Below are 12,443 nucleotides of genomic sequence, written 5' to 3'. Positions count from 1 at the left end.
ATGGATCCAGGTGGCCAGGTCAGCCGTGTCAAGATAAGAAGCCATATTCCAGGCTAGAGTGTAGTAAACATTTTTTGCAGCTGCCTTAACTTGTTTTTCTAGTAGTAGCACTGGATCCAGTATAACCCCTAGGCTCTTAACCGAGTCTGCAAGGGTCAGACAAACTCCATCAAAAGTGGGGAGTACAATGTCTTTCAAGATCTCTGACTTTCCAACAAGCATCACTTCAGTCTCGGTTGAAATGAGCCAGTTTAGGCTGTTCTTTTTGATAATTCCATATGCCATGAATGTGCTATTTCCAGGATATAAATGAACATATGAATTATTAAAAGGGTAGGGATAATTATCTCAAAAATAATTTGTTAGACATTACTTTTAACCTGTCATAAGTGCCAATTAATCAGTAGAGCTGACCATAAGCTCTCTGAAATAGTGCTGTCTTGCAAGGTCTTCTAAAAAGTCAGCAAGGAAGAAGGATGCTAGAACTGGAGTTATGATTAAGTCACCTTGGATTGGTATAACAAGCAAATAGATGTGGGTAGTGACGCTGGTGAACATGGGTTCATATTGGAAAGACAATCCTCTCATACAAGGTGGATTTCTGTATTGCAGTAAAAATAAAGGAAGGGGGAAGAAGCTTATTTTTATACTTTTTTCAGCGAAAGCTAAGAAATTGCATTGAGATCCAGGAAGAATTTTGAGTTTAAACCCATGATTGTCTTTTTATTATGTTGTTTCTGACTTACTCTATGTAGGTTTCTATCATATATCATTTTTTAAGTTTCACATATGCAGGCTGCAATGAGAAGGAAAATGAGGGGAGGGGATTTTCCCTGCCAGCACAATTATGCACTGTCTGTACATCTGGTTGAAGGATCAGTTGTTATCAGGGGTGGCACCAGGGTTTCTGGTGCCCGCGGCTGCCCCTACGTGCATGCTCACATAGTGTGCGCCCCCAGACTGTGTGATGATGTCATTGCGTGATGATGTCATCACGCAGCAAGCCAGCCCCCATTGGCCGGCGGGTGGCTGGGACGGTGTGCGGAGGCTACCCACGCTCCCAGTCAGGCGTGGTGGGTGGCTGCGGAGGTTCCACACGCTGCCCCAGATGCCTGCCATGCCTGGCCTGCGGCTGCTGCACCCAGCCAGGGGCATATGTCGATGGCAGCAGCGCGGGGATGGCCAGCTGCAGCAGCTGCGGGCCAGGCACACCAGCTCTGTGGCGCGTGCCTCTGCCCCCAGCACCCACTCTGGCGCCCCCTTGGGCACCTCAGCACCCGTGGTGCCCGCCTCACCACCTCAATGGTGGCACCAGCCCTGGTTGTTATGTCCTTAATATGAATGAATGCTGTTATGAAAATTTGATTGCTGCATGCCAGGTGACCTGCTTAGAGGCAGTTTAAGTTGCATTTTCCGTTACTTTTTTGAAACTGTACATGTATGGAAGCATGCATCTTATAATTTAAAAAGCACTTTTTGTTTTGCTAATTGTATTAGTAATTTGATTAGTCAATTTTTTGTATACAGATTAAGATTTTTTTAATATCCATGATACCTAGGTCATCTATAATTTATATTAAGCTTTCAGTAAAAAAATTACAAAATAAAATAAAACATAGCACAAGTTTGATGTGGGACTTTTGCAGTGCCAGAGTGGTTGTAAAGATCACAGAGCAGTAGCATTATTAAAAAGAGGCTTCTAAATACCCCCCAATCACAAGATTTGCTTTAGGTTAATGGATATTATTTTCCCCCATTTATTTTTTCCTCATTTCATCTTACTGTCTGAATGATACAGCATTGCTTCTTTAAAGTGCTTTTAAAACCAAACATGGGCGTTTTCCACATGCACACTTACACCATGTTTTCTGGATATTACATACAAAGTTCTTCATGACTTTGGTCCGGCATACCTAGAGGACCGCCTCCCTCCCTATGTTCCTCCACGGCAGCTTCGCTTATCAGAACAGGGTCTCCTGCAGGTGCCAGGCTGCACATGGGTGAAATCATCATCAGCCTGTACATGGGCCTTCTCTGTGGTGGCCCCTATCCTGTGGAATGACCTGCCTGAGGAGGTCAGGAGAGCCCCCACTCTCCTGGCTTTCCGCAAATGATGCAAAACTGAACTATTCAAAAAGGCTTTTTACTCAAATGAGAGGGCTGTATTGTAGGGATGGGGTCTCAGATGCTTTGCTAATGTTAGGGACCATAGACTTCATCATTATATTGCCTTACGCATTATCTGTTGCTTTAAGTATGTACTCCTGTGTACCTCCTGTGCTCTATGTTTTCTGTCAGTCCTAGTATTGATTATGTTCTGTTTCAGTATTTTTTCTACTCTATATTGGATTCTTGCTAATGCAATGTCTTTTAATCTTTTGTCTGTTTACCCTATGACATTGTTTATGGAAATGTCCTTGATACTGTATTGAAATGTCCTTGATACTGATTGTACTAATCTCATACTATGTAATCTGCCTTGAGTTTCAGTGAGAAAGGTGGACTATAAATGGCATACATTTTCAATCATGATGATCAGATCCACTGTGGACCTCTGTAATTCTGCACTTGAGGAGGTCTAACCAAAGTGGTATCTGTTTATTTTTTTCTACATTAGAAAAATGCCCCCTTCTTGCTGCAGGCTTTCTAGGGAACTAGTCAGTTTCATCAGTAGATGGCTGAGGAAACTTACAAGAGGTTGTGGTGGGGGGGTTAAGGCATCTGCTGTTTTTTTTTAAAAAAAATTAAAACCACCAAAAAAATAATGGACCAAAGAGTATAGGAAGCACAGATGGATTCAGTACTCTCTGCAGTTTTTTTGTGTTAGCCATATTGCAGCCTTTCCCCCCGCCCCCCACAATCAGTTGCAGGGTTTGTTTGTTTTTTAAGTCTCCAAGGTTGCAACATTGCTGCTTATTTTTTTAAAAAAAAATCAGTGGAAAAAATGGATTGGTTGCTGTTCAACTAATCAGAGCACAGGAAGATAAATGGGAGAGTGAGGGCTAAAAAATCCCAGGAAGCAGATTTGGCTCTCCATTACAGCTGCAAGACCAGGATGCCTACATTTCCCATCAAAACTTGAGGGAAGCTGACAAGTGTCCAACCTTTGTCAGGCGTCACTTGTAGCTTAGCTCTGAACTGAAGTACTTTTACTGTGTATGCAGAACTCTGGGGATAAATCAGTGCAGTACAGGGCCAGAAGTGATGAGAAAGCCCCACGAGGAAAAGATTGTTCTATCAGCTCTCAATTGCTTTTCTCAATATATATCTTGGAATTACAAGAGAGTAAACCCAAATTTTACTGTAGATAAAACTTTTTTATTTACATTGGATTGGATCCAAAGAATTCTGACACATGATGTTTCTGCCATTGCAATAGAACTATCCCATCTGCCCCCACCCTACCTCATGCAACCACTGAGTTTCTTGAAACACGGCTCCCAGAAGACAAGAGATCAATTATTTTCGTTTTTCTAAGTTGATCAGTTGGGTTTTCGCTTGCACATGATTTAGATGGGTAGCCGTGTTAGTCTGTGTGTAGCAGTAGAAAAGAGCAAGAGAAAAGAGAAGTTTGTATGAAATATTTACAGAAAGGAGGGCATATAGGCATCAAAAATGGCAATGCAAAAGAAGAAAGAGAAAAAGCAGGATGATCCTGAAGAAGATTTTGATTTGACAGATTTTATGTAAAAAAATCAGCAGACCCTGGTTACACAATTGCAAAACATCACTGCTCAAATTAAAGATTCTATTAAAAAGTCAGAAGAACAAACTCAAGAAAATATTAAACAAGAAGGGAAGAATGTATATAAGATTTAAAAAGATATCTCAGACCTAAGGCACAAATTTATAGCGGGATTTTTTATTTCAAATAATTCCAATTAACATAGAAAACATTGGGAAATTGGCAAAAACAAATGAATAAATTCATCTGGAATGGAAAAAACTAAAAATCAGATTCAAGGTGTCACAGGATGAAAAAAGAAGAGGAGGCCTAGGCATACCAAATATTAAGTTATATTATCAAGCCGCTGGTCTGGTCTGGATTACAGATTGGATCCAAAATCCAAATGATAGGTTAATAAAGCTAGAAGTGGCAGATCTGACAAAAGGGCTACATAATTACCTCTGGCTAAAGAAAAGGCCAAGAATACAACACACAAGTCATGTAATTAGAGACAATCTGCTTAAAATCTGGGATTCTGTGAGAATGATGTCACCAGTAATGTCACCAATAGATTCCTTTTGTGATAAACATATGAGGAAAACTAATGCTTTCATAATTAATAAAGATATGATATACTATCAAGGAAAAATAAAAGCATGACTATCAAATAATGAAAAAGGTAAGAAGATACAATGGCTAGTATATCTTCAGGCAATTTCCAGACTAAAGGAAGCGGTCAAAGATCACAGAGGCTGATTAAGAGATCTAACGGAGTATTGTCGAAGGCTTTCACGGCCGGAGAACGATGGTTGTTGTGGGTTTTCCGGGCTGTACTCCAATCACCATCCCCGACAGAAAAGAGGCATAATGAAAACATTAGTGGATCGTGCAAGACGGATATGTGAGCCGCACTTTCTCAATGAGGAAATGAATCATCTAAACCACGCACTTCAGGCAAATGGCTACTCCAGAAATGAAATCCGAAGAGCAATCAAACCCAGGATGAATCAAACAACCGAGGGAAAACAGTCTCCTACAGGAAAAGTGTTTTTGCCATATATCAAAGGAATTACTGATCAGATGGGAAAGCTTATGAAAAAGCATAACCTTCAAGCAGTATTCAGACCCACCCGAAAAATACAACAGATGCTACGATCAGCAAAAGACAGTAGAGACCCCCTCACCTCTGCAGGAGTATACCGTATACCCTGCAGCTGTGGACAAGTTTACATCGGGACCACAAAGCGTAGCATCCAGACAAGAATAAAAGAACATGAAAGACACTGCAGACTTGGACAACCTGAAAAATCAGCAGTGGCTGAACATAGCCTAACTCAAACAGGGCACAGTATCTTATTCTAGGACACCAAAATACTGGACAACACCTCCAACTACTTTGTCAGACTGCACAGGGAAGCCATTGAAATTCACAAGCATAAGCAAAACTTCAACAGGAAAGAAGAAACCTTAAGAATGAACCGAGCATGGGTGCCAGTTCTGAAAAACACCAGGCTAACAAAACATTCTATCCCTGACAATAGCCCTGCAGAGAAGATTAGCACATCAAGTACCAATCCATATGCAAAAGAACCTCCTCAGGATACAGTGAAGCCTCCCGCCATTAGCATTCCACACCCTGGGAAACTCTTACAGGATGACTCAGCTCAACCCCACCCCTCCTGAGTAGATACAAATGACCTACATCTCTTCTCTTTTCCACACTGTGACACTGAGAGATCTCTGTCTTTTGGTGCTACACCTCTGAAGATGCCAGCCACAGCTGCTGGCGAAACGTCAGGAACTACAATGCCAAGACCACGGCAATACAGCCCGGAAAACCCACAACAACCACAGATCTAACGGACTTTGAAAAGTGGAAAGACCGCATGTTGGGGCAAATTTATAAACTTTTACTTCAATATGACACAGAAACAGAACAAGTTAAAATATGTATGTCAAAATGGATTTAGAATTTTGGATAAATGATAACATTTCAAAAGTGGGAAAATTTATGGATGAAGGATATAAAATTTACTGCAAACCAAACATTAAGAGAAAACTGGTACAAAATGTTCTATCGGTGGTATATAACTCCAAAAGATATAGCAAAAATGGATAAGAAACATAGAGGGATGTGTTAGAAGTGTAAAGAAGTAGAAGGCACCTTTTACCACATGTAGTGGACATGCAAAAAAACAAAGGTTATAGCAATATTGTTCATTTTAAGTCTAAATTTTCCAAAATAGAAACATATTATTTAATTTGACTAATTTAGTATAGTTCACATAATTTGGGGTGTTATAGTATAGTATTGCTAGTATTAAAAGTGTACAGATTATAATATACAATTAGGTTAGGTAAGAAAAGTACAGCAAATATTGTTAATTACTTTATAATACAATATATATTTATTATTTGATTTAATAGTGAGACATAGTAAAAGAGAGAGGAAATGTCTCTGAGACATGATATTCAAATAATATATAGTAATTGTACTCTAAATAATCTATGTAATGGGTATCTCAATCTTCCCTCAGTGAAATGTGCATTCCTGTTTTTCCTTATTTTTCTTTTCTGTATCCCCTTATTGTTTAGAAAATAAAAAAAACATAATTTAAGCTTGTTACCACAAGCATTGTTTCCAAGACTTGAGAAGCGGCTGTGTTAGTCTGTCTGTAGCAGTAGAAAAGAGCAAGAGAAAAGAGAAGTTTGTATGAAATATTTACAGAAAGGAGGACATATAGGCATCAAAAATGGCAATGAAGAAGAAGAAAGAGAAAAAGCAGGATGATCCTGAAGAAGATTTTGATTTGGCAGATTTTATGTAAAAAATTCAGCAGACCCTGGTTACACAATCGCAAAACATCACTGCTACGCATCTTGATCTACCTCACAGGGTTATTGTGAGGATCAAATGAGGAGAGGAAATGATGTATTTTGCTTTAGGCCCCCATTGGGGAGAGAGGTGGTATACAGGGCTTTTTTTCAGCAGGAACGAGGTGGAACGGAGTTCCGGAACCTCTTGAAAATAGTCATATGGCCGGTGTCCCTGCCCCTGATCTCCAGACAGAGGGGAGTTTAGATTGCCCTAAACTCCCCTCTGTCTGGAGTCAGGGGACAGGGCTACCGGCCATGCGACCATTTTCTCCAAGGGCAACCCACTGAGTTCCACCACCTCTTTTCCCAGAAAAAAAGCCCTGGTGGTATATAAATAAAGCAAATAAATAATAGGTTGGTGGCCAGATGAGAAGAGATTTGGGAAAGGTGAGGATATTCAAGCTGCTAGGTGGAAATAGTATGGGGAGGGGATACAGGGGAAAGTGAGGTCCCCCTTGCAAGTCCTTGCAGATTCTCCACTAGGCAACTGGGCTTGGCATGGCTGGTGTGGTGCAGTTGAGCCTGATGCAACTGTGCACAGCATGACCACCACAACACAACTGGGCACAGCATGGCCAGAATGGTGCAACTGGGCACAGCACAGCCTGGCAACTGACATTGCACTATTCAGCCAGAGTTTTCATTGGGAGAGGCAGCCAGAGGAAAAGACAGGGAAAGCGGAAGATGGGGAGCAAATATAGGTAAGTTCACTGGTGGGTAGGAAGGAGAGAAAGAAGCAGGAAAGGGTAACAGTTTGGGGGCTGCCATTTAAGGGAAAGAAATATTAATAATCACTCTTACTCAAGAATCAATAATCGCTCTTACTTAAGACACTTCATTACCTGCCGAACAATAGGGGTTGTATATCTAATTATATGCCCCTGTCCTAAACTTTATATAGGTAGCACATCCCGAGCTTTAAAAATAAGAATATTAGAACACGTATCACGTATTAGGCATCAAATAACAGAAGCACCACTCACACAGCACTTCATAGACCAACAGCATTCAGCACAAGACATAAAAGTGGTGGGACTTGACAGTACCTCTAGGGAATCTAACACTCAACAGGACCTCCTCCGCAAAGAGGCTCAATGGTTCCATTCCCTGGGAACTTTGGTCCCCAAGGGACTGAACAACGAACTATTACTGAAGTGTTTCTTGTAATAGTCTAGTTTATATATCATGTGATTGGGATGTCTGTTGAAGTTGCTGCAGTATTATGTAACATAGGAGCGTGGCCCCTTTAATTGAACTGATATTTAAGTTAAGGATTATGCTGAGTCTAGTCACGTAGGACTCTTCACGTCTTAATGGGTGATGTAGTAGGCATGTCTGAAAAGCAACATCATAAGGGTGAGCATACATAATGTGTTATTAAGACTATTGATGTGTAAATAATTTGTACACAGCAGATGTTGGAAATATTGTTCTTTATTAATTGAAATATAGTAAATGCCCCTGAGGAAGTCTTATGATGAAGAACTAAAGAAGTAAAGAGAAGTCTTGCCGGCTGTGGTTCCGGGCTTGTTCCATTTGGGTGTTTTCCATCTGCACCTCAGATTCTTCTTTACCTACAGAAAGAGAAAACAGAAGAAAAAGCAATACCTACTTTGGAAATTCTTCAACAACAACCTTAGGACTTACCTGGTTGATTTCCATTTGCCTGTATACACCCGAGTCCTCGGACGGGGACTCTGTTAGATATACATGTATTATTCTTGTGATACAAGTTATTATTAGTATATAAGTGATGTATAAGTCATATGCACGAGGTGTATGTGTTATTAGACTTATAGTCTTAATAAGAGTTTCATGAATTCTTGAGTAAGAGTGATTATTAATATTTCTTTACCCTCTGGCTACTTACCACTTTAGACTTCTGTCTTACCTGAGGGCAGCCTAGTTTGTTGTTGTTATCTATTTAAGGGAAAGAGGCAGTAGTTGGGGAGGGAAAATTAGATGCTTCCCTATAAGTCCGTGTGGATCTCTTGCTTGTTTATTTCTACTTTCCTATATATAGCTGTTTGTATTACTTATTATTGAATATTATTTCTACTGCTACCTGAAAGTTTTTAAATATCATTTTGAATTTTTAGCTTGTTCTCTAGAGTATGTGCAATTAGGGCTGCGTGTACCCTGTAGGGGTGGGGATCCCCCCTCTCCCCCCCTCACCTGGCTGGCAGGGGGGGAAAGGCCCCGTAAAATGGGCCCAGGAGCCAAAAAACCTCCCAGGCCAGTGTGCAGTGGGCACACTCCCCACTGGTGCAATGATGTCACTCCTGGGAGTGACATCATCGCGCCGCACCAGGAGCGCTCACACAAGAACACTCAAAAGGTGAGTGCCAGGAGCCCCCCTCCTCTCCCCCCAGGAGGGTAAGGGGATCTGGCAACCCTCTTTGCAATACCTTTCAGTTTTATATGGCCAGTAATTAAAACAGCTAGTAGGAAGCAGTCCATGAGTATGGTTGACATTTTGTTTAAAAACAAATGGTATCACTGGTGAAATGATAAATACAATTTTGATGTCCCTTTTTTTCTGTATGTGATATCCATCCCCAGCAATAAGTATATATCACTGCAGCAACATCTGCTATTGCCTGTATTTTTTAGCCTCAGTAATAAAACCAATATATTTTTAGATTTCATTTCTTCTTGTGGATTGAATTGCATTCAATGCAAGGCATCAGTTTTCTAATTAATTCTGAATATCCTTATGACCTTTAAAATAGTCATTCTATAACACCCTGCTTTTACATTATATAATAAAAGTTAGACATGATTAATATGAAAGCTGACCTAGAGTTCATATATAGCTGATGTCTGAGAATATTTTAATAGAATTTTCAAGCAAGAATATCCCGAATTATTTGTAGACAGTGGGAAAAGTGTATTTAGATATGATCAAGATTGTAGCATTGGAAACTGGATGATACTTTCTTATATTTAAAGGCCTTAGCTAAACACTATTGATGTCTTATCCATGATTAACCATCTGAAGAATTTTATATTACCTTTTACACTCCCTCTCCTCTCCCATGGTCATTTTAATTTCATTGAGTTGAGTAGCATGAACAACAACTGTCAATGGAAGAACTTTATGCCCCATGTTGTGCCGCTTCAAAGTGAGATGATGATCTAATTTATATGCATTAACATAGAGTTATTTTGCTCCACTAGGATGCTATTGTTATCCATGAAGTTTATGAGGAAGGGGCAGCTGCTAGAGATGGCCGACTTTGGGCTGGTGATCAAATTCTGGAGGTAAGGTTAATCTTGATGAACACTATCTCCCATTTAAAACTTATGTGTTATAACTGGAAAAACATGTGTTGTATTAGAGATCAGAAGAAATGGCTGGAATTGATTCAATTCTATATACAATCATATATTGAAATAAGGCTATTGTAACCTGATTTAAAGCAGTTCTGACTTTTCAATATTATCTTATATCTAATTTTGAACCTGGACCCCCAGAGTACTGGTCAAAAAACTTGCACAATGCAGCCAATATAGGAGTGGGGGGGAGCAAATTATAGACCTGTAAGAATCCCCAGGTTTGCAGGAAAAAATTAAAGGGGGAGGTAAAATCCCTCCTCTAAACTTAGGAATATAGACAACATAAAGGGGAGGGTTGAGATCTTATAGCTTTGTGACATCTTGTCTGCCGTATTTGGAGTTGTTCAACAACCCTAAGGAGGGCAGCTGGATAAGAATGAAGGTGGCCAATGGTGGAGCAGAAGCAGCCAGGGGGAGGAAAAGAAGCTGTGCAGGCAGCAACAAAAGGTAAGCAAATAGTGGTGGCCAGGGTGGGAGAAGTTACAGGTGGCAGCAGCAAGTAATAGGAAAAAACTGGATGGGAAAGTGACAAAGTGGTAGTAGCAGCTGCCAGCAGGAGGTGATAGTACTCCCTTCTCCCTTCATTATTCCTTTTCCCTGCAAGAGGGATAAAGTAGTGAAGTAGTGAAGCTAGTGAGAGAAGGAGGCTGCAACTGCTTCTTTCTCATTCTTTTTTTAGCAGGCTGCACTTGCCAGGGAGAGAACACATGGCAATGTATTTATTTATTTTATGTCATTTATAGTCCACCTTTCTCACTGAGACTCAAGGCGGATTACATAGTGTGAGATTAGTACAATCAGTGTCAAGGACATTTCCAAACAGTGTCAAGGACATGTCCATAAACAATGTCATAGGATTATATAAAGACATAGCATTAGCAAGGATCCACTATGGAGCTGAAGAATTGCTGAAACAGAACATAATTCTAGGACTGACATTAGATAACATGAAGCACAAGCAGTATATAGACGTACATATTCAAAGTAACAGATAATATGCAAGGCAACATAGTGGTGAAGTCTATGGTCCCTAACTCATTAGCGAAGCATCTGAGACCCCCCCCCCCCTCTCTATAATGGTAAATGCCAGGAAAGGCATTACTCCCTACAATGGCAGTGGTGGTAAATGGGAGGAAGAGACAGCAGCTCCCCTACTGTGAATTCCTTAGGTTGCTGTTTATATACAATACTTTACATTCGATTTCTTAATTTAAGAACTGGAAATAATTTCCAATGAAAATCTTAAATGTGTTCCCTTAAGCCAGAATTTGCTCTCCAAAAATTAAATGTAACTATATTGGCACAACCTTTCAATGAACTTTACTAATCTGCAAATGTTTTATTCTGGGTTATTAGATAAAAAATGGCTAAGAAAAAAACTTTGTGCTGACAGAATCATAGAAATGAATTCAAACCACTGTGATCACAGAGTAGCTACAAACATCTTGCTGGGAAGCCAACATAAATTCTCAGCACACCTATTATGGACTCTAAATAAGAAGGTTACAAAAATACTGAGGACTATTTGGAAATTACTGTTGCTGTTTCACATAATGTTTCTTATTTTTAGCTATGCTATTAGTTTAAAACAATGTGTATGGTATATGCCACCAAGTTACTTCTGACTTATAGCAACACTATCAATTAAAGACTTCCAAAACATCTTATCATTAACAGTCTGGCAAACTGAGGGCCGTGGCTTCCTTTATTGAGTTATTTTGGGTCTTCCTCTTCTCCTACCGCCTTCTACATTTCCTGGCATTACTGTCTTTTTCAGTGAGTCTTTCTTCTCACAATGTGACCAAAGTACAATAGCCTCAATTCCATCATTATAGCTTCTAGGGAGAATTCAGGATAGATTTGATCTAGAACCCACTTATTTGTCTTTTTGGGCAATTATTATGTCCCTAAAAACTCTCCTCCAACACCACATTTTAAATGAATTAATTGTCTTTTTGTCAGCTTTCTTCATTGTCCAACTTTCACATCCATCAGTAGTAATGGGGAATGCCACAGTTTGGATTATCTTGATTGTGGTCCCCAGTGACACTTCCTTATCCTTAAGGATCTTTTTGAGTTCATTCATGGCTGCCTCCCAAGTCTCAATCTCCTTCTGATTTCTTGGTTGCAGTCTCCCATTTGGTTGATGATTAAACATAGGAACAGAAAATCTTTAACAATTTCAATTTCTTCATTGTCAACCTTGCATAACCCTAGTCACTCACTACTTTTGTCTTGATGTTCAGCTGTAATCCTGCTTTGGCACTTCCTACTTTAACTTTCTTCAGTAGTCACTTCAAGTCTTCACTATTTTCTGCCAGTAATGTGGTATCATCTGCATATCTCAAACTGTTAATGTTTCTGTAAAGAAAATAGCTTTTCTGTTCAAACTGTGACCATCTTAAAATCTTTGGTTCAGGAGAAAGTTTACAGAGAGAGTTTACAGAGCTTGCTAGCAGACCAGTTTGAGATAAGAGATAGCTTGTTAGCAGAGCTTCCATGACACAGCTTTGTACCAATTAACATTCCTGAGCACTAAGCCTATCTCACTCCTGTGGGA

General features: G+C 39.9%; 1 protein-coding gene across 1 annotated transcript in view; it reads left to right on the top strand.

Annotated features, from left to right (window-relative positions):
* Nucleotides 1-12,443, top strand: part of PATJ (PATJ crumbs cell polarity complex component) — a 286,475-nt gene that overhangs the window by 219,589 nt on the left and 54,443 nt on the right. The window contains exon 37 of the mRNA XM_054979641.1: nucleotides 9,725-9,808. Within this exon, the coding sequence (XP_054835616.1) occupies nucleotides 9,725-9,808 (84 nt within the window). The remainder of the gene's footprint in view (nucleotides 1-9,724; nucleotides 9,809-12,443) is intronic.

The sequence above is a fragment of the Eublepharis macularius genome, chromosome 5 (assembly GCF_028583425.1).
Source record: "Eublepharis macularius isolate TG4126 chromosome 5, MPM_Emac_v1.0, whole genome shotgun sequence".
NCBI classification, from domain to species: domain Eukaryota; kingdom Metazoa; phylum Chordata; class Lepidosauria; order Squamata; family Eublepharidae; genus Eublepharis; species Eublepharis macularius.
Note: the sequence above shows the minus strand (reverse complement) of the source record. Positions and strands in the feature narration are given on the sequence as shown.